The 23,407-nt window shown below is 36.6% G+C and overlaps 1 protein-coding gene across 1 annotated transcript in view; it reads right to left on the bottom strand.

Moving 5' to 3' along the window:
• Nucleotides 1–23,407, bottom strand: part of TPO (thyroid peroxidase) — a 43,288-nt gene that overhangs the window by 1,567 nt on the left and 18,314 nt on the right. Inside the window, exons 7-14 of the mRNA XM_017833826.1 lie at nt 22,596–22,725; nt 19,689–19,895; nt 12,996–13,511; nt 8,175–8,433; nt 7,482–7,652; nt 5,751–5,988; nt 2,447–2,655; nt 1,757–1,927 (exon numbers count right to left, since the gene is read on the bottom strand). Of these exons, the coding sequence (XP_017689315.1) occupies nt 1,757–1,927; nt 2,447–2,655; nt 5,751–5,988; nt 7,482–7,652; nt 8,175–8,433; nt 12,996–13,511; nt 19,689–19,895; nt 22,596–22,725 (1,901 nt within the window). The remainder of the gene's footprint in view (nt 1–1,756; nt 1,928–2,446; nt 2,656–5,750; nt 5,989–7,481; nt 7,653–8,174; nt 8,434–12,995; nt 13,512–19,688; nt 19,896–22,595; nt 22,726–23,407) is intronic.

Genomic DNA, 23,407 nt, shown 5'->3' on the forward strand with positions numbered 1-23,407 from the left:
AGCTTGCTAAATTAAAGTAAACAGAGTTATCTATCAGGAGTATGATAGCACTTAATATAAAGGAAGGTAGCATATTTTAGCACGAAACCACTTCCTGAAACAGTAGAAATGATTTCTGTCAAAGTCGAAGTTAGTAAGCAGGAATTAACAGCTCTCAGAATCCTATGTTTTTGTCAGCAAGCCACTCTGTCTTTTCCAGAGCAGCATATAATTTTGAAACCATCTGCAGAAATGCTAAGCTCTATCCTCCTCATTATGTTGCTTGATTTACTCCTAATTTGCCAAACATTTAAAAGAATGGGAACACATTGCACAGACATGAGTGGAACAAAGTGCTTTCTACTGTAAAACTCAAGTAGCATCTGCATAAGTGGGTTTTGATGGTTTTCCTTTAATAACAGCATCACTTATTTAATATATGCAGCAGCTTGTTTTCCTACAGAGATATACAATCTTTTGTTTACATTACTGAACATATTAAAAGAAACTAGGACAAAGAATGATTCACTCATTTAACTTATCTATTCAGTTCGCTGCCAGAACACCAATCTATTGAAAAGGTTTCATTATAATTCATTTAACAGCTTTATTTCTTTATATGGTACTTACGTGGGTGGAATTCAGTGGATAAATAGGATTTGAATAAAGGAAAGAGCTGCAAATTTCATTTGACTTTTTTCATACCAGGTATACAATTAGAATGAATAGCTTTCTATTCTGCTATCACAGAAATACCGATAAGCAGACTTTATTGCAGATCAGCTGCAGTGCTTGCATTCAAATTAATTTACCGCTATCCAGAATATATTCCTAAATATGGCCTTTTCAGGTTTAGTTTTCTCCCATGTTCTTATAAAGTAGAGCAGTTTGAGTATGAGTGTATATATATATATATATGTATACATGTATTTGAGAGTATATACACACATACACACACTCCATTATAAGCACATGCATTTGAAATGTGAATAGAGAGAATTCACACTTCATAGTGTGAAGAGTGAAAGTCTTGAAATATTTGCCAAATTTTCTTTCCTTCTAACCTACTCTATGGAACAGTAAAAATGAGATGAAAAGGAAACAGAAGGTGAAAGAATGATTAAAATAACAGAAAAGTATTCCCATGAAAATGTGCATGAAATGTTGAAATAAATTATCGTTTTACTGATTTTTCACCTGTTCTGCTTTTGTACCTGCAGAAGTAATTAAATTCTGGCATGTCTTTTCACAGCTATTTGGGAGAGGGAGGTTGGACCTAAAGTAATTATTAATTCACGTAATTTCACTTATTCATTTCACAGTATTTTTTTTTCATTTTTACTTAAATTATTAACATGACACATGACCTAGTGGTGTAGAGCTCAATTTCTATGTAGAGCATCCATTGAAACAATGCTAGGAAAATGACAACTGTCTGTCTGCTGTTGTGCTGAATGTAGGAGGAAGCAATATATAATTCTGATTTACTGCTTTTTTTTTCCCTACTGGATGTTAATAGATTCTATTTTTGCTTAATTAGGTGATTTTTAGTGTCATTTTCCTACTATCAATTTGATTGCTGAATTAGGATGGGTAGAGACTGAGATGGAGTGCACTATGGAGCAAGGAGAGTTTCACATAATCATACTATTGTGCCTATAACCCCAGAAGGCTGACTACAAAAAAGCATAGGAGTGAGTTCACTTCTGATGAGTTCTGCTGGACTTTAGGTTTTAGAAAATTTACAAATAATAATTATAATAATAAAAAAGGATACCTATACAAATGGGAGCCTCAAAGTTCCATCCTTTACTTGTGCAGGTTAATTGCTCTTCTCCTTGTAATTGAAATCCATAGTGACATGTATAAGTCACTGTAGTTTTTCCAAATTCTGAACAGTATACAAAATCACCATTTTCCACACTCTTTGGTGTTCCACATAGTTCCTCTACAAATAAAAAAACCCCGTATTACAGGCTTTTTAAAAATTATCACCTTACCCTTGCAAATGGACATTATTCTCCATTACTGTTATAAATTAACTTCAGTGAAATTTCTCATGTATTTTAAAGTGATCAGGACTTAAATTTTTCATTTCTGGAAAAGAATACCACATGTTTGACTTATAACCCTTGTAAAAATAACATTCTGCAAAGCTTTTAGTTAATATTTTCTAAGAACTTCTGCCCTAACTATCAAAATGTCTGGTTATGTCACCAGCCATTTAAGTTGTCAGAATGAAGTTGGCAAATTGTGTCCTTTTTTTACAGAGGAATTTGAGAAAGGAGAGAAAGATTGGCAATGTGCACTTTCAGACCAGAAAGCCGTATCCTGGACTGCATCAAAGGAGGTGTGACCAACAGGGGGAGGGAGGGAATTCTCCCCCTCTACTCTGCCGCGGTGAGACCTCATGTGGAATGCTGCATCTCCCCTCCCATCAGAAAAAAAATGGTAACTACTAGGTTACCTTCCTGATAAAATTCTTGCCAAGCTTCTAAATTCATTCCAGGTATATTGTTACAATGCTTAAAATCCTGTGGAAACTTTCCAAGTTGAAAGGCATCTGCTGGCACTTCAGTAATTCCTGTGTTGTCACAAATCACGCGGGACAATGAGTGTTTTTTGAGTTCATGCTTTTGAGCTTCTGTGAAAACATTATCATTTTCCCACCAAAATCTGAAAAGATTGATAGAAAATTTTTTGAAAAGATCAAACTGAAAGAGCTGCTTATTCTTACTTTCATAATACTTATGTAAAAGCCAAAAAATAAGAATTACAGTAAGAAGTAGATAGATATAACACTAATAAAAGTAAATACCATGGCCATACAGAACCATTCCTGAAAAGGTTGGTGTGAATCTGATGTACTAGTCAACTCAGATAGTGTGTTAAAGACAGCTGGTTAAAACTACTAATTATTCATATTTGCAGAATTACTTTTCATTGATGAAACGAGGCCACAAAAAATGTTATGATTCTGAGAGAAAAACTTGAAAAAAATTTGGTTGAACTGGATGCTTACTCCTACACACAGGTACTTGCTGTTCACTCATAAATTGTTTTGAGCATAAATTAAAGGAGAATTGCAGGAGTAGCTATAATAGATATTCCCATACTATAGCTTTTGAATTCTGCTTGTAGTACTGAATGGTTGCTATGAAAACAGGTATTGCTGAATGCTTCTCTGGTTAATATAGAGTACTTAATTTTCTAAGAAACCTGTAGATATGCAGATTCATTATGGTAGAAAAACATAAGACAGTAATTATGCTTTTGATCTTAAAAAAGGTAAGCTAAAAGGACTGTCTGGAACAGACAGGAGCTGCTTTTCTTTGTAAGATCAGGAGTGTGGTGTCAAACAGAATAACCAGCTGGTGCTTAAAAGATGTATCTATTAAACGGTATACATTATATAAAATATATATGTATGCATACACACAAATGTATATGTTTAAAGGTAAAAGGAAAGAAAATACTAGGGGGGAAAAAGGAAGATAAACATTTTGTACATAAAGACATTGCATTAATACTTCTGCAGAGTTTGATAGAACATCTGTATTAGACAGTGTTAAGCACTGCTAAACTTCCAAGATAGTTCTGTCTGGTAGTCAGGTCAATTAGGATTTTCCCAAATCCTAGGCAGGATTTGTGATAATATTGTCTATATTGAAGGAGGAGGCAATCTACAGGACCAGTAGTGGAGCTAATGTCCCACAGCTCAGCAGCACTGTGACAAGAAATGCAGGAGAGGTGGAGGAGCTGGAGGGAGAAAAAAATAATGAAGCCTTCCTCTTACACCTCAACTTCGCACTGTTCCCAAACTTCACTGACCATTCCCAGGCCCCTGGGAAGCTATCAAACACTTTTCTCCACTCAGCTCTCCTACACCTGTCATTTCCCCTTTCATGTGCATTATAATCTATTCAATTTTCATTACAAAATTCAGTTTTATGTACACTGCTGGGAAAGCTTGAGCAGAAAATGATTTTTAATCTGCTCAGCAGATAGGTGTTTACTCTAACAAAGGCTACTCCATTCAATCTGTATCAGGTGGCCAAACCTCTATGTGAAGAATGACAAAACTTCAGAATTTTTTGCCCAAATATTTCAAATCCTGAGATCAACAAAAAGATTCAGAGAAGGAAGAAATGGAAAAAGAAGGCTGGTGGATTGTAAACAACTTGTTTCAGGTGATGTGGCCAAGTTTAAGGCAGTGCTTGGGTTTAGTACATAGGAAAAAGAAATCCTTTTATACTTTGTCAGATTACTGAAAAAAGATTTTAGGGCTATCAGAATGGAGTTCAGTCAGAAAAAAATTCCACTTTGTCCTGATTTCTGATCTTAAAGAGTATGTTAGAAAAAATATTTTTAAATCTCTACTTACTGACGTGTCATTTAAGGTATGTAGTGTCACTGGTGGAGATACAGATAACACCCAATACTCTATGTGACCAGGCATTGCAATGAGTTTCAGACGTTTCCATTTTTATGCTTACTGTGCAACAACTATAACGTTGTTACATACTTCTAACTTCTCTTAGGTGGTTCCTTTGGTATTAATAACAGAAATACTATTTCAAATTTAAGTTACCTGCCACAAACTTTGTGGCAGAAACTTGTGGAATTCTTTCATTACTAGAATTCTCTTTTTCTCAACTAGGAGTTAACATATTCAATTATGTTTATGTTTAATTAATGACAGTAGTATTATAAGGCACTGAATAATAAGTAACATTTTAAGGCACTGAATAATGGGAACAAAACTGGAAGGACCTCCATAGACAGTCCTTCTCCAGATAGGGTCAAGTATGCCTGTACAATTCAGAGGACTTTCAACCATGTTTTTAACTCAGCTCAGTGGAATGTTTGTTGTCTATACAGTTTATGCTAATAAGATACCACCTTTATGAATATCATTGCTGTTTCCTGTGAGCTAATTAATTGACATTTTTTAAAGTTCAGATTTAAATTCTACCTCAGATGGTTATTTCCATAATGGTTTCTTTCCATAACAGTGACTGATAAGAGGAGTTTAAAGGTGTGTAAGGACCAGAGATACTTAAAACACCACTGCTAGCATGGTGTGAGCTGTTTAAATTAGTCTTCTCATGACATTCAAAATTATTACCATGAGTACAAGACAGAAATGAAAAGACGGTGGTTTAATAATTGCTTCAGCAGCAGAAGCAAGATACAACTGCTTCTTACACCCTGTTGTGACCTGACACTGATTTCTCCTGCCTTCTAAGTGTGAAGGGTTGTCCCAGCACAAGATCGTGATGGCAGTTGTGCAGGGTTGGTTGAAGTGCCCAATGAGGCAATTCTGTGAGCATTCTGTAGTCCCAATTCACTTGAGGCCAGGTATGTGGTGTTTCTATTATCCCCTTACAAAGCCTGAATTATAGGTTTTTCACATCCATTCTGACTTTGCTGCAGTTGTCAAAGAAAAATATTGAAGTTCTTCCAGTTCCTGAGCACAATGAAGAGGGGAATAAAACCTGCATAGCACTACATCTGTCCTCACAGAAGTTAGTGGTCTCTGCCACAATTAACATCTGGTGGCACCTTGCATTTTCAGCAGGCGTGCAAAGCTGGACACCTCAATACCATAGAAACAAACTCCATGTCATCTGGAATTGGGACTATGAAGAAGGAGCTAAGACACAAATGTGGAAGGGGCATGATTTGTTTAAAGCATATTTAAGTTGCTGTAAAATCTCCATTGGTACTGGGGTTTTTTACACGTGATTTTACTGCGTGAATAAACTCACCGGTCACCATCCCTTAGTGCTTTCATCTGCTTTCCAATTATACATGCAAACAGGGGACCGGTTCTAGCACCTGGAATAAAGTCTTCTACCAGACCGCCAAGCCAAACATCAATATTGCTAGGATTATGGTACAATTCCATGATTTTTTCAGTGACATTGTGATTCATTATTACTGTATTCAGGTCAGTGTGAGTTTCCAGTTTTGGTAAACCACAGAATTCTCGCCATTCATTATAACCTGTAATAAAGGAAGGTTAGTGATTGCTAAGCATGATATATAAAATTATTAAATTTATAAGCAATGGATTTTCACAACCTTAATCATAGTCATAAACAGTTATGTATAAAAGAGGCCTATTATTATAACTTGAATTGATCAGGGAAATTATGGCAGGATCTGAAACTGCAGGATATGCAATTGTTACATTGTTTTAATGAAGGAAAACAAAAGTTTAAAATAATTATCTCATACTTAAGCAATGATAATAGATGATAATATGAAAACATGATAATAGCAGCATACACTGTGTCTTGAGATTTCTAGACTAGGAATGCAAGAGGCAGATGAAGAGTGGTCAAGAAGCAACCTGAATTAATTAGTAACTAAAGTATTTTACTAAAGAGAGTGTCTGTGGGCTCATGTCCAGCTTTCTGGAAAATAGATTTCTTTTACATTCAGAAAATCACAGAGTTGTTTGGGTTGAAGGAACCTCCTAGTTCCAGGAGCTACTTGTTCATCTATGCAGGCCTCCTGGCATTTTTGCCTGGCTTCCTCTTTGTTTGGATGCATTGCTCCCAAGCTTAGATCTTGCATATTAACCAGCTTTCTTGGGCCCCTCTTCCCTCCAAGGCTTTATCCCATGGTACTCCACCAAGCTGATCCCTCAAGAGGCAAAAGTTTGCTTTCCTGAAGGCCAGGGTAGCAATCTTGCTGTGCTCCCTCCTCACAGTCCTAAAGATATTGAATTCCACCATTTCAGGGTCACTGCAGCCAAAGCTGCCTTTGAGCTTCATATTGGTAGCCAGCTCCTCTGCTCTCAGAAGCTGTGGCATACTTGTAAGAGTTTCTTACACTGAACAGTGAACCTACTGTATTTTTTTAACAGCTGATGCAATCAAATTAAACTAAGCTCCAGCAGTCTTCCTCTAAGCAGGTATATCCATGGCCTGATGGGTTATTGCTCCTTCACTGTTAGTTCAATCTTACCCTGGTCTGACTGGAATAAAAAATTTAGGGCAAAGAAACAGGCACAAACGTGTAATATTTCTTAAAATGAAGTGTGTACCTAACTAAGCCATCTACACCACTTCTGGAGGTATCTGTCAACACCTTCTATGGTTGGTAGAGTCAATGAGGTTGTGCCTAAGCTGACCTATCCCACAGGCTGAGGACAGCCTGATAATGGGAAGTAGTTGTTGCAGACAGAAACCCCACTGCTCTGGAGCTGCATCCAGCAAGAACAAACTTCAGGTACCTACATTGGGCACACCCCAATCCACTCACCAGTACTGTTCTATATTCCAGATTTACCAGATTGTTTTAATTTCAAAAGCTGTGGAATATTTTATGTCCATCAAAGTTAAAAATATTAGCAAATTACATTTTAAAAATACTTAAATTACTTTTCTGATTAGCAAAACTATTATTTATAATCTTATGATTACATTTCAAATATAAACAGTTATACTGCAGTTATCAGTTGGAAGAAAATTCAACAAAAGTCAGCAGACCTGGGAGTCCATGGTCACGGCCACGCTGTAAATTTAATGATGCTAAATCAAGTGAACCATTATTTGACAATACAAAGAGTTTTTCTGTTAACTCCTCATTCAGCAGTTGATCTTGCACCTGCAGTTTTGCTGAATGTGCTAGAAGACCTCTTAGTAAAGGATCCAAACCTCCTTTAAACACAAAAATAATAGTATTACAGCATATATATATAAACCACTTTAACTTTTTTAAAAAATGTGAATGCATGTATGTTTCTATGTTTTCAAAACATTGTCCAGGCAGGCTTTTAGATTCAAACATATGCAAAAATCTCCTTTAGTTTAAAATATAAGTAATAGTGCTATGAAAAACCTCCATCTTTTTCTTCAGAAAAGAATTTTCAAACTATTAATAAATTTATCCACAAAAAAAGACATGAAGCATCTTAATCATCAATCATCCTTCTATTGTCAATCTACTAGACTGGTTTATTCTAGAGAGTAACATTTTTCTGATTCAGTCAACTATTTAATTCAGAATAACCATCCGAGTTTGAGTTACTACTCTGGAATCCATTCAACAACTTAAATAAATGATCTAATTAAATAAATGTTCCTATTCCTAATTCAAGATATGTAACTTTGAAAAAAAGTTACAATATTCTGGGGAGAAAAAAACCCCAAAGCCCAGAAACAGTTTAAATAAAACCATACCTTCTTTAATGAGCCTCCAAGGACTAAAGAAAACTTCATGCAAATGAAGATTTGGGAGTTTGGGATCATCTAAATACTGTGCATTCAGTCGCCTTACTATTGGTTGGATTGTTGCATGACCAAAACGAAAAGCAGCTGTTGAAAATACATTAGAAACTGTAGGATTCACTGTGGGATCATAACCTGTATAAAGGCCGATATACATATTAAAAGCATCTGGACCAATGATTTTGGGAATGTAATCTCTTAAAGTAATAATCTGAAAGAAAAGAAAAAGAAACATCTTTCAACATTTCTATGGATGAATAGTAATGAATCCCAGGTGCTAAATACCTTTTTCTTCACTCAACTATGCCCAAGCATTTGTCATGACTAAGAGCAGTATTATCTGGTAAACAATATCAGTCTTATTTTTGCAGTAAGGAGACAAATGCCCAGAGAGAATCCGTGGCACAGCTCAGAACAGTGCAATAGTCAGGTCCCTGGTAGCTCCTACCATAAATGCTATAGCACAGCCTCCTGACCAGAGATTACCAGTGTTGCTCATTTACAATTTACGGGGGTAATCCAGCTCACAGGAGGTGTGCTGAGATTAAAAGTCTTGATTGTGATGGTGTAAATTATAATGCCCTTAAAAGTCACAATGAAAGCACGAAGGACTATCAAATCTTTCAAGAATATTTGCTAATGTGAACAGATTGTATTTTCAGCCATATATTTGTGACACAAATCCTCTTTACTTATTATTTGGAATGGCCAGGCTTTAAGATACTGGTGCCTAGAATCCCCTTGTAAAAATTTTATACTAAGCTCAAGCCAATTTATAGACTTCTAAAAAACTCATTTCAAAAATGAAAACAATGATAAACATCTTCTGTCAAATGCTTTTATAATGTAATAGTATTACAGTGGCATGGAAAAGCATATGAGTAATCATGACAAAAGGAAAGACGGGAAAATGTTCTAATGTACCAAATAAAATGGAAGTGCATTATAGGTTAAAGATTATGCTGAACTCAATAAAGCAAAATGAGATAAATATGAAACATAATGAACTCAATAAAATACCTTATATATTCAATATAATATGCAATAAATATACAGACAAATGTACTTTGAACTTGATCTAGTGCATATTGAAAAGCTAACTGGCATAAAATGACCTTATAAAAAACTTGTATCTTTATTTTAGGCACAGTGAAGAGACAAGCCCACCTTTCCAGAATTTACTCCCTTTTCTCAGAAGGTAGAGGTTTATGTTTTCAGGTTAGATCGTGCAGTGAACAAAATATTTAAAAGACAGTATGTTAGAATCCCTTTTACAGCCCTTTTAATGCAGCATATGAAACAAATAAAATTATTGCAAGAAATTAATACTGACACTGTCATTTGAGAAGTTAATCTTTTGCTACATTTGCAAAGGTTTTGCAAGACAGCAGTTCTAATTTTAGATGCATAGTTTTTACAGTCAAAGACTTTCAATAGGACTAGGTTAGTCATGGATACAAACATCCTGGTATGACTAATTTTTTGGCTCATTGTAAATCCCAGAGTTAAGCTGCTCATAAAGGCCAGACTCCTTGAAGGAAAGGGCAACTCAGATTTTTCATTTGCTCCAGAGGCAACATCTTAATTTCTAGTTTCCTTCACAGGGAAAGAGGGGTTGCCATTTCAGGGTATGAAAAAAGGGGTCGTATGTCTATCCTGAGCTAGGACAGGCATCTGTTTGATGGAAATTCCCAATGCTTAAATGAGGCTCCATCAAAGAGAGTTGCAGGGTAAATTGTTACTAATACAGCAGAATATGATACTGCTCCTGGAGTCTGCCAAAGAACCACTCCTAAAATAGCATCGAGTATTTGTGTAGTCTCTGAATGTACCTTGCCCAAATTTGTCTGTGTGATGTCAAGGAGAGGCTCACTACAAGTTCTCATAACTGACACACATTAAAGTTTTAAAGGAGGTATAAGCATCTGACAAACATCAAAATTATTTTTGTTACATTTCTTTTGCATGCAATCCTTGCTCTCAGAGAATGATATAAAAGGTTTATTTCCTTTCATATTTGGCATAAATAAGCATAGTACTTTCTCACAGTAGAGAGTTCTTTCAACAAATGAGAATCTCTTGTGGAAACAAAGGAATGTGCTTGTCTCAAAATATGTCCATAAAATAAGACACAGAAAGAGACTATACGGAAAAGAAATCGCAAACTAGTATAATGAACTTCTCCATCTTTTGTTACTTATTATGAGTGTATTTATGAATAATAAGTTAACTTTCAGGTATTTGCAGCAGCATAAGGAATGTGTGTGGATATAATGAGTCTGAACCTGCAAGGTAATGGGTGATCTTAACTTCTTTTGACATTTATGAGATTAGTGGTGATCCAAGCTCCTCCTAGGACACATTCATCACCTCATAGCATCAACTCCAAGCTCTCCAGAGGCCACGAAGGAAACAATTTTAGTCAATAATGTGAATATTTCTATTGTTTCACAATGGTCATTGTTTCAACAGCAAAATTCAGTGAAAAATTATGACAAATAGGTACTGTGTTTTAAACAGAGATCCATATGCTCAGTGATTGCATGACTTTTGTAATCTATATGATCAGATAGTAACAGAGAGATTAAGAGCTTTTAAATGTTATTCATTTAGTCATATCAGAGAAAATAAAATGCTAATTTCTTAGCAATTCAGCAATATCATTGGATAATTATCCAGACAGAAACAGCATCTGAGTGTCTTACAAGAGTGTCAGAAAAGGCCTGGTATACATTTTATATCATACCATGAATCCCATGTGCACTGTTTATAGCAAAAGTAACTGAATCCTGACCTGTAAACAAGATAATACTCCAAGTCAAACGGGCTTTTAGTGTTAAAGGCAACACTCTTCTCATTCAGAAGGCAGAATTACAAAAGGGATTCCCAAATGTCCTCACGAACTCAGTGAGTATCCTGGCTGTGTTTGCCTCCAGGCTGAGCCACCTCCAACAGATGTCAGTCACACATTAAATATTTGGAAATAGGTTACATGATTTCTGATTATTTTTAAGAACTTTTTGTTTGTGCTAAAAGTTAATACAAATTAGGTGCAAAAGATACAGGAATTCATTTCACTTTGCACAAGGCTCAGCAGGCTTTCCTTGCCACAATGGTTTGAAAAGGAAAATGAAAAAAAGGCTGGAAGAGAGAATTTTATATATATATATATTCGTAAGAATCAGAAAACATGTCTAATATAAACATTCTTATAGACTTTTCTTCTGTATTTTCCCACATTTATTTCCTCTGATGTCTCCTGTGTTGTGGTCTGAGACTCCTCAAAAATCCAATTTCCAAGTTCAAACCCCCCTCCCGCAATTTGCTTCAGTGTGAGAGGGTTTTCAGACAAAACACAGCTACTCAGCATTGGGGGAAGGGGAAAGTACTTACAAGGTTTATTTACATTCATATATATAGGTAACAACTTAACTATCTCTTCTACAATGAAATAATATATTTACATTAGATTAAATTTCTCTTTTTCTTCAACAAGAGTCCAGGAAGAAAAGAGAAAAGTCCTTTTGTCACTTTTCAGGTCACATTTCCTTCAAATTAGTTTCTGTGGTATTAGTTAGTGTCCTTTATTTTTAAGGCAGCAGATTTAAGTATTGCAGTCAGAATTTTTCTGTTGTTACTTTGTGAAAATCCCAATCCCTCGAGCCTGAGCCTTCAGGGGACTTCCTCAGAGACTTTCACTCCTCCTCCTCTGTGATGCTGCTGCATTTCGGGACTCCCTAAGAGTATGGAAGTCCACCCCTCCTCTCTAGAAGGTCTCAGGGTTTTGGGAAAGTAATTCAGTCTTACCCCCAAAACAGTCTGTGCTGAGTTTTCTCTGCTTTGTTGCCAGCTCTCCCTCCTGCAGGAACATCTCTGCATCTCTCAGCCGTTGTGCCATCTCTGCTGCTTGTTATCTCCTTTGGCTCTCGGCCACAGTTCTCTGTTCAGTGTGGCTCCACCGTCGCTTTCAGTGTCTTCTGCTGCCCACTCACAGTGGAGAAACTCCTCCAGCCTTTGACTACAGCACCCAATCGATCCAGTTTTAACACTGTTCCGGGCTTCCACAGGCCCCAGCCAGGTGCTGGGGGGGCCTAGCCCCCAGCCGGGCTCCTGGCCCTTCTCCCCTTGTGGCCTAAAACACTTGTCCTCCAGCTACGTCATCTCTTTCTTTTCCGGTCTGTTATAATATGTTGATTTCAAAGGAGCAAAATGTAGCTTCTGATTGGCACTGCACCCAGAAACACCACCCCCTTGGGGGTTACCACTTTCTAACTCCAGGGGAAAACACTTTTTTACCCTAGGACATCCTGTCAAGAGTAGCCCTTGAAATTCGTGCATTAATACTTCATTGAGAACTTCACAGGCATCTTTACACAAGGAAGTTATTATTTATATAATACATGTGAGAAAGTAAGCATTTTGAACTCTATGTAAATATAGAGACATTTCTTCACAAAAAAATGCATCTGAAAAGGCTTCTTCAATAGACAAAATAGACATTGGAGAAGCCTGCACAAATATGGAGCTGAGTAGAAAATGCCATGAAAAACAGAGCATTGGGGTGTCCAGACAAACTAAGCACTAGGACACTGCACACAGGAAAGTGGAAAACAAAACAAACTAAACCTGTCAAATTCGAAGCCCAGGAATAAGTGGGAAGGAAAAAGTAACAAGTTGTCAAAAGCCACTCACAGAAACATATTTGGAGTTTTATGATCAGTTCTGTTCTAAGAAATTCACTGCAATGTGTAGATAAGCAAACAAGCAACCAACCTGATGCAGAGCACCAACAATTTTTCGTGCTTCTTGGTAGACTGCCTCCGCGCTCCAGTGGCTGTTGATACGTTTGAGGGCTCGGGCCAGGCGGTTGTGTTCCCTCAGCCACAGCGTGTGCATAGCAGCCAGAGACGTGACCTCACTGGATCGACTGTCTCCGGCCAGAAAGCATTCAATCCTTTCCCCTTCACTTGCATTTGAGTCCTGTGCACAAGGTGATGGGATCCGGTCTGTAAAAGGCAGGTATTCCCGATGGTTATCGTAATATATAAGGTTTACTCTAAGAAGGCCTTCTTCACTTGTTAAATTCCTCAGTTTGTTTTCAACAGCAGGAGTACTGCCATAGACTGTAGAAGCATCAAGGAAAGAAGTTAAGCCATTGATCTGTTGTCTTGGATTTAGCACTGATATATTTCCAAAAAGAATATCATGATCGCCAGTGCCGCACGCAGGAGATGACCGGTAGAAGGGCAGGCAATCCATCCCTGTGGATAATGTATCATTGGTGGTGACCTGCATAAAAAATAAGGGCATTTTCTGAGGTGAGGAGAACAGCTGTGGTTGCTGAACTTAGGGCTTGTCTAAGTATTTTCATCCTCTCTCTCTCAGTTTTCCATTGTTCAGATCTCATCTACATAATCTAAATCCATAGAGATTGTTTTCCTTCAGATATAAACAAAGTGATGAACCTTAAGCAAAGCCAGAGATAAAACCCAAAACTTTTACTCTGTCATAAGCTACTGCTCTCATACATCTACACCTAAATCAGTCTGGCTTCACAATCAAAATTCATCATAAAATGTATCAGAGTGAAGACGTGAACATCTGGTCAAATTCTGTTCTACTGAACCGCAAGTGAAACAACAGGTTTACATGTGTGCATAAAATCATAATGATGAGTTTCAATATCTGCAGCAGCACACTGTAAAAGCTTTTGTTCAATATTGAATTGTAATCCAGTTTCCTAACTAAAAAAGGAAGATGTGAGTATTCACCTGCTTTCTGCCAGTCACACCAAAATTCTTTTACCATATTATTTTACAGTGACAGCTGTCTTACAAGTATTAAATTCTGACTATATTTATAAAAAGCAAAACTACATGTAGACTTTGCTAAATGAAAGACTGCCTAGTCCTTTATTGGTTTGATCCCCACACAGTTGAGACACAAAGGTCAAATTATGATCCAGCTTTTGTGTGGTAGTCAGCACAGATATAGCCTGAACCAGCCTGTCATTTGGTCAGCTATTCCAAATATAGGCAAAGGGCCTGAGAGAAACATGTGGGAATTACCAAATGAGATCTTGAGGCATAGATAAGAATATTAGGATAATACAGCCTAAACCAGTTTTGTCACAGAGGAACACTGAATACGGTATATGAATAACTTAACTGCTGTGGGGAGGGTAGCAGGAATGCTGGAGAAGGATAGAAAGGAAGAAGGAGGAAGGTTTCATTCATGTTGTGGGATATCCAAGAGGAAAACTCAGGCCATCAAGTTTATTTCAAAAGACAGAGTTCAAGACTAAAACAAAAGCTGCCATATTGCAAAATTACTAAAATCTGTGTTGTCTAATGCAGATTTGGCTTTACAAATTCTCTTTTTCTGGAAAGCACATTATTTCCAAATTCTGACAGTACTGCATCGCTCACCAACAATGACCCATAACAGCCTGTCCATTCCAAGAGTTTAAAAGTGATTAATGTCAATTAAAAATTTTGTAATAATTATGGAGTATGAGTTTCAGGGAATATGAATCTAATGTTTTATCATTTAATCAACATGAAGTAGATACAAATAACACTAACTAAAGCTGCTCAAATATCCCAGAAAAAAATAATATTCAAAAATTTAAGCAAGAGAAAAATAAATGTTTTGTACCGGCACCTGAGCTAACCCATCTTATTCGTATTCTATCTGCTTGCTTTTCATTTTTCAGAATTATTTGGAAGGAGACAGTGAAAAGTGTATATGTTATATAAAGTAATGTAATTTCTTCTTCATTCTTCTAATAATATAGAGATCAGTCTGTGAAGATAGAACAGTCTGGGGTTAACAGTAACAATGCAATTTTGGAATGAAATTAATTAGCTTCATATAATAACATTGTTACCTCATTTATTATACCAGGCAAAATTTTCATAATGCTGAGAATTTGTGTCAGTAGAAATTGATACCAACAAAGCATTTACATTAAGAAAGTGACTATTTTGTTTTACAACTTTTTTTGGTAAAGAAATTCTACTATTATTTCTTCATTGCCTAGATTTTAGCAAATCAAAGAATGTTATGTTTGAAGGAAATAATTTCTTTTTCTTTTTCCTTCTTTCACTGATTTTTGAAATCAGTAATTTCTCTGCCTTGTGTTTTCTATTTAATATGTGTATCTGTTATTGTCTCTTGCTATTAGTGTGGCTTCTTTTTCCCTTTAGCTGATAATGTAAGCGGGCAGCTCATCTCATACTAGAAATACTTGAACTTGACAGCCACAGCATTGTATGTGTTTGTGTATCTCCTGCTTCTAGTTATCAGGAAAACCTGGAAGAATTCAGATATTATTGGGAAAAGAATGTAGGAGATGCCTTTACATTGTTAAACAGCAAGGCTCACACCAAAACCTATCAACAGTGAATGAAACTCATACTGAATAATCTTTAGTTAACTGCCTCTGCAATTTCAATTCAAACCATTTGGTCCCCGGTGGAGAAAACCAGCAGTAATGAACATTAAGGGACTGACAGAGCTGCATAATGCCGTCCTTTCCCTTTTCATGGTATAAGTAGTGTGCAGCCAGCAACTCAATGTGTAAATGAGAGGTTCCTTAGGTTATTATTCAAAACACATTAAAAATAACCTGAGTGGAAAAAACAGACCTTTTTCTGCTGAAATGGGTACAGAATCACCTTTTTCCCCCCAAACTAATGAATAATATTAATTTGTTTTGGGTTTTTTTGCCTTCTAGATGGAAAAAACTCTCTACAAAACCCTTGTTGGCCACAATAGTTTTACTGTGTTGATTTAAATGCTTATTATATATGCATGGTCAAACCTGGTGATGGTGAAATTCTTTAATGTGTAGGAAAATGAAAGGCACTAATTGTTTAAGTGCATTGCAATATGTAAACTGTTATTTCAGTTAGAGAAAAATCTTTCTTATTCTTAATTTATTCTGTGGGAAATGACCTTTTTGCTGTAGACTTAAAAGAAAACCTAGCTTATGGTGTATGAAAGTTTCAAAAAGAGGAGAATATGAATGCTTATTTGTGGCCAAGAAACTTGGAGGAGAGTCCATGACCTCATCTGACAGCAAGCTGCTGCTTCTGAAACAAAAAAGAAAAAGGCAAGGGCTCACTTTGCTGGTTGTTGAGTGCACACTGACTGATCTATTTGTAGCTGAGACAGTAACCTGTCATGTTACATGTCACCTTTTGCAAATCACCTCACTTTTCTGTGACAGTTTCTTTTCCACCTTGTTGTATCTGAAGTAACTGAAAGCTTTTCTGGATTGTATCATACTATGTGTACCTGCTGTGTCTAACCTATTGGCATCAATGTAATTAATACTGAATTCACTACTGAAGTCAGTAGCTCTCCTATGAAAGTCTTCCTAATACCTCATTATATCTCAACTCTAACCTGAAATAATCAACTGAGGAATGTCAGATTAACTCCACAACCCTATTCCATGTGTCAGGCTGCTGTAAAAGGAGTATAAACTAAAGCTAGTGGATTTTTTTGTTTTGGTTTGGTTTTTTTTTTGTTTGGTTAGGGTTTTCGTTTGTTTGTTTTGTTTTGTTTTTTTCATGTTATGAGATACTGAGGAGATACAGAAAAAGAATGTCCAGGCTCTACCAGAAGCTACAGGGAGAAATTCTATACCCTTTATTATAAAAATGTCCAGAATAGAAAATCACAATAGTTCCTGTTAGCCTATGAATCATTTACCTACACTTGTTATTGATATTAATGCACTACTGCAGCTTTCAGTCCTTCATTGAATCGCAATGACTCAGAATATTTTCCAGACAGATTCCCTAACCTGCACAGTCTGGAGTCTCCTCTCCCTACTGAAATCCGTGGAGAGTATGTGCAGCTGTAGGCAGCATTGTCCTTTTCCGAGGATCCTCCCTTGGGTGCTGCTGTTGTAGGAACACAGCAAGAGTGCAAACTGCAGCCTCTATGTTTACATTGTTGTATAATACACTATTGATTTCACTGTCTTTGGAAACCATCCACAGTTTCTTCATACACAAAATGAATGTATAAAGCTAACTGTGGCAGTTTTCCAAATATTTAATAGGTGGAGATTAATTTAATTAAAATTTCAGGAAGAAGATTAGTTCTAGAGGGTAATAGCATTTTGTTGCAGTGTAAAAATCAGTTCCTCTGGTCACACTACTGCAACACCCTTTTTTTTAAATACAAAATCCATTCCTTGGCTTTCAGAAAAAACAGTCACAAAATACTGGACATATAAAAAAGGCAAAAGAACAACCATCTTTGTATCTGTCCATCAAAGCTGTGAATATCAGGTTAATAAAATGGAGCTGAAAAATTTATGGGAATGTAATCATGAAACAAATCTATAAGTTGGGAAACACTTATAGGGTTGCGACTGAATTTCTTTGTATGTCCCCCACCATGGCCACTCATGGCTACATCAAAGGTAGCCATGGGCATGCCTTGACCCATCCCTCTGCTAGGCTACACTGCTGAGCAGGAGCAGTGTCTAGGCTACACTCAGTGCTGGATTTGTACCTGTTCACGTAACTTGTCTACAAGACCATGCTTGAAACAACTCCAGGACAAAAATCAAAAATCTGTGCCTTATTTAGAGCACTGAAGAATGCACTTGTGAATCTATACCATGAGAATCTGTACAACTTCTTTCTTTCTGCACTGCAATGCCTCTACCACAAGAATAGTGCTAGCCTTGAAGTCCTTTTTTAAAGATCCCCTATGTTGTCCCTTTTTCTAAGCAGATAGGATTTCTAGCATTGAATTAGTCAGGGTTCAGTGATTAGACTTCTATGGTCCCTATGACTGCATTCGATTGAAGTTCTGGGAAACAGTATGAGTCTTCTCAATCTAAAAAATTCCTTTTGGTAATAAAAAAATGTGGGGGTTTTGCACTTAAAAATCAATACTAATCGTGCTATTTCAAAGAATATGTCATAAACACAAAACATAAGCCCTTGCAATTTTATAGGTACAGCAAACAGACTTTTTAAAAATGGGAGTCAATATATTGTATCATATGGTTCAAAGGGATCCTTCATCACATCATGCAAAACACTGCTGGACAGGGACTTGATATCTGCCCTAGTCTCTCCTGGTAAGACTTTGGGAATGGGAATTGGGAATGTTTCTAAGCCTATTACTTAACAACACAATCAGAAAAAATTATTTCTTGCCCCAGATGGAAATTTGAAACATAGCAAACTGGAGATTTTTGTCAGAACTATGGCATACTCTTAGTAATTAGAGCTGTTGTGGCTAATTCAGGTTACTCTGTGCCTCAGTCACTCAATGTCTGAAAGAATGTGATTCTCTGAGAAGCCTGTGTTTTTTTCTGAATGCTCTCAAGATATGCTTGCAAACTCAAAAGTCCATATCTCCAGGGTAAGAGAGACTAGATTTACCTGCTTGTGGTAAAATTGCAGGCAGTCATTAATTTAACTTAACCTTTCCTGTATTTAAATTCTCTCACCAAATGGAAGAAAAACCACCTTTTAACACAAAACCCAACTTGGTTCCCATTAAAGTTAGCCAAATATTTTCCTTTATGTTTAGTGAAAGAGGAATGAAGCACTTAAAGCAAACGGAGACTGTGACATGTTTATCAAGTACAGTTTGTTGAGGCGAAAAGGGTTTTCTATTCTGATGAAACTTATTCCCTATGTTGGCTTCAGTACATAGAGAAGCTAATCACTAATCAAGCTCCAACACTGAGGAAGGTTGTTTAGGTTGCCCTGCATAGAGATGGGGGCATCAGTTCAAAAACTGTAATGAAAATGGAGCTCTCCTCTCGCATGAGTTGAACAGGCTGCTCTTTGAGAAACAAAAACATGGTTTTACTTTGTTGCTCAATTTTTTGAGTGAAAGAATGGCTGTGTTTTTAAATCAATTGATCAAGAATACAGGATGCTATATTTATATCAATTTATGTTTCTTCTAGCCCTTTAATAAGCTTTGAATTCACATTTTCCATCTGCTCAAAGCAAAGATGTGATGTATTCAAGTTTCAGCAGCTCCCTGAAGATCATTTTATGCATACATTGAAGAGATAGCTCTCTTCAAAAGTTTGAATTAGCTGCATGAGGTACCTTTGCTTTCAGTGAGTAAAGTTAAGATCCTTTCACTTTATCTGGCTGAAAATTTAAATGATTACAATAGCACTGGGAGGGACTAGTAAGGTTGCTCTGCAACATAAATCTGAGGTAAAAATTTGATGCATGTATTAAGTACATTAACCATAGTTTATTATCTGTACAAAAATATTAAATATCTACCTGTTTAACAGTTGCACTAGACTTCAATTTTTCTATCACTTTCTACTCTAATATTTTTTGATGGTCTATCAATTTTCTTTATAATTATTTCAGTATATGTGTTTCACTAATGTGTTTTACTTTACTCACCTGTCTGGGGCCTGGAATTTCTCTTCAAGAAATTAATTTAGAATCTTACCTTTATTGGAAAACATGGATTTTGTTTTTCACATGTCATCTGGCAGTCCATCCCGTTTAGGAAGGTGGTTCTACTTGTGCTCTGAGGTGTAAATGCAATGTCATGGTCTATGTACTGTCCCCATACCATAGTAATATCAGAATACAGGTTGTCTTCAGTAACAGCCTCATTAGATGCGTGAATAATCTTTCTTGTCACTTCACGAACCTGGGAAGAGAACTAATTTACCTTGAGTGCCAAGTAGCTTTTACTTCTCACAAAATGATAAAACACTAAAATGTAAGGGAAACTGATTAAAGCTCTCTTCCCCCATCCCCAACTTTATATAGTTTTAATGATTTGCCTAAAAACAAAACAAAACAAAAAACCCAACAACAACAAAAACCCAACAACAACAAAAACCCAACCTCTGACAGTGTCTTATTTCTGTTCAGGAGCCGAGATCCAGGTGCAAAAAGCAGAATCAAAGATGTTTCAGCTGAGTTTTCTATGTTTGCCAGTGAGCAGTGTATCTTTGATCTGTTCCTTTTCAGAGAATCTTGAAAACCACAAGTTTCCTTTAGACCGTCTAAAAGTTTTCTTTCTATTTATTCTGTTTTCTCCTCCTTTAACAAATGGATTTTCTGGGCAACCTCAAATCACTGTCAATATACAGAGGCTCTGGGCTGCTCTGTACATAAATGAAAGAGCTTATGCAGCCCAGGAGACAAGTTAGGTTGCAAACACGAGATAACTGAAAGCTTTGCTTCCTTTTCCCAGTCAGGGAGAAGCCAAATCATATTTCTGAGGCACTTTGGTGTAAGCTGCACAGAGATACAGATGCTCTGAGGAGGAACACATGGAGATATCTATGCTACATGTCCGGCCTATACTATAACCAAGTAAAACCATCAGAGCAAAATCAGCACTCAGTTTGTGAAGATAAGGGTGTCATTATGCACAGATTCCTCCCTCGTGCTGCAAAATATTCCCCGGCATAGAGCAGTTGCCTTAGAAATCAAGCAACTGGAAGGGCAGCATATCACTCAGTGTCACAGAGTCTGTAATAAATATAAGGGCTATATAATGAATGTATAAGGCAGGTGCAGTTAAATAGAATTGTTAAAGACAACAAACAACATGGGACTTGTTAAGAACATCAGAATTTATATTGAAATAGTAAAGAGCAAGATACATAGAGCTCATCAGGAATTCAAGTGTTTATATCGGTATTTTAATAGCTTTGGTGGCCACAAAGCACAAACTTTTTTCTTGCAGTTCATAAGATTTTCTTATCACTGTTAATTTAGCTACACTGTGTTCTAGTATTGCTTTATAGCAATCCTCACATTTATCTATCACCTTCACATTATTTTCATGTTGCTTTTAAAAGGAAATAGTTAGATAGATAAAAGTACAAAAAAAAAATAATTACATAAATGAGAAAAGGCATTTGTGACATTAGTTTTGTCCTATCTTACTCCAAAACAAAGCAGAGAACCTTGCTGATGGTGAGACATGATCAGATTTGGTACAGTTATATAATCTTTTTTTAGGGTGTTTTACTTTACAAACATGGACCCTAATGAATTTAGAAAAAGGCAGTTTGTACTATCTACTGGAAATTTACCTGTGTAAATGTCAGGTTTTCATCTTTGAGTGCTAAATTGTGCAGCTTAGAGACAATGTTATTTAATTCATAACATGAGTTGCAGATGACATTAACACTAGATTCTCTTGCTTATCCTTATTAAACATACAGCGGTTAAAATAACAAGACTTTGAGTCCATCAAAAGTCAGATTTCAAAGAAATGATGACAAAACAGAACTCATAAATCCAGCTCAAATCATTGCACACTGCGCTGGGGAATTTTTCACCTATTCCTCTGTGCAAATATTTTTGTTCAAATTTCCCTCTGTAGCAGGTCTGCTATTTTTTAAGTATATGAGCTGCTGAAATCCACAAATATTGCAATACTTTCTAAGCTCAGTAATTTGGGCAAGCTAAAAAATGAAGTTATGATTCGACAGTAATACTCGTTCATTTAAGTCTTGCTAGTCTATGAGAAACAGCATACATGCACACACCTGCATGCATGCTACCACATCTGTGTGCTTTATATTTATTTTGTTAACACCCAAACTTGCTTTCTTCCTCCTCCTTCACTGAATAAAGGTACCGTTATTGAGACAAATCACTGGAAAGTGTAGCCTGGAAGGAAACTCTGGAAACCACAGTGTATAACTTTATATTGAAAGCAAGGATTAGGTTATTGAGAAACCCATCAAGCCAGATCTTGGGGATTTTCCATGAGGGATATTCTAGTGGTTGTCTAGGCTGGAATTCATATCCCAAACTTTAATTCCTATTCCTACGAAAGCCTATTCCAACATTTAGTTGGTCTCATAACAAATTTATTTTCTTATATCCTGACAAAATTTTCTCTGAAGCAACTTGTGACCATTGCCTCTTGCCATGGCAGTGTGTAGCCTTTTTATCATGGGAGGGTCATGATTAGGTCCATCTTGCACCACCTTTCCTCTACCTGAGCAATCCTCACCGTGGGTCTGTTGGCTGTCCAGCATCTAGTGCACACCAGGCCAGGCCAGGCCAGGCTCATGTGGCCGGTTCATGCCCTACCTCTTTCCACCACAGCACATTTTGGAGTACAGAGCTGCCCCTCCAGGCAGTCAGTGCCCCACTGCACTGTCCCATTGGCTTACACCAGTCAGGGGACTTCTCACCATGTGGGGGGCTGAACTTATGGTTTAGCAAAGCCAGTGGCTCCTTAGCTGAGTTCCAGAGATACTTTTGAAGTATTTTACACAGATACTTCATTTATTGTTGTAAATGGAGGTCTGTGATGGCAGGTACGATTATAACTGAATGTAGGTGTTTCAAGTGATCTCATGGTACAGTTTCTAACCAAGGGTAACTGGAATCCATTGTATTGGATGCTGGGATCCCATCCTCGAGGTTGGCTGAGCCCATCTTCATAGGCAGGTGGAAGCCACCTAGCCAAAGCTGTGTTGGATGCTCCCCAACTAGGATGTTCCCTATGAAAAGAAAAAAACAAAACAAAAAAAAAAACCAGAAAAAAAATAGCAAGAGAACAAAAAAAATCCTGAATTTATGAAGGTATGCTGAATATAATATATATTTATATATGTATATAATATTGATATAATGAATATAAAGCCTGAGTACAAAATAATCTAAAATAATCTAAAATAATCATCAGCCACAGAGCAATATGCAATTTTAATAAGATGTTCATGTAGCAATCTTTGAAAAGGCATCAAATACCGGTCTTCGTGTATGCCAACATCAGTTTGACTCAAAAGGAAAAAAACAAAAAAAAAAATTGCTAATGAATTATTAGTATTTTACTTCTATTTATAATCTAAGTTAGTTACCTTTTGACATCTTTGAAATCACCATGAAGGTGATTTCCTGATAGTGTCCTCATTCCCCATAAAGTCAGATATACTCTTAAGTGCCTTTGTTAGCATCTTTAGAAAAGATGTTCATTTAGAGCAATAGCTAGGAAATCAAGATTTAGGAAAATGTAAAGAAACCCTAGAGTAAAGGTGAATAAAGCTTAAAAGAAATATGGACATTAGTCATAGAGAAGCAATCATTTAGCAAGACCCAAGGAGAAAGGACTGAGGAAAGGGGAGCAATGGCTAAATCCAGTGGCAATGCTCCCTCTGGTTGCATTTACACTAATTTCTTGGG

The sequence above is a fragment of the Lepidothrix coronata genome, unplaced genomic scaffold (assembly GCF_001604755.1).
Source record: "Lepidothrix coronata isolate B3197 unplaced genomic scaffold, Lepidothrix_coronata-1.0 Scaffold222, whole genome shotgun sequence".
Classification (NCBI taxonomy): Eukaryota; Metazoa; Chordata; class Aves; order Passeriformes; family Pipridae; genus Lepidothrix; species Lepidothrix coronata.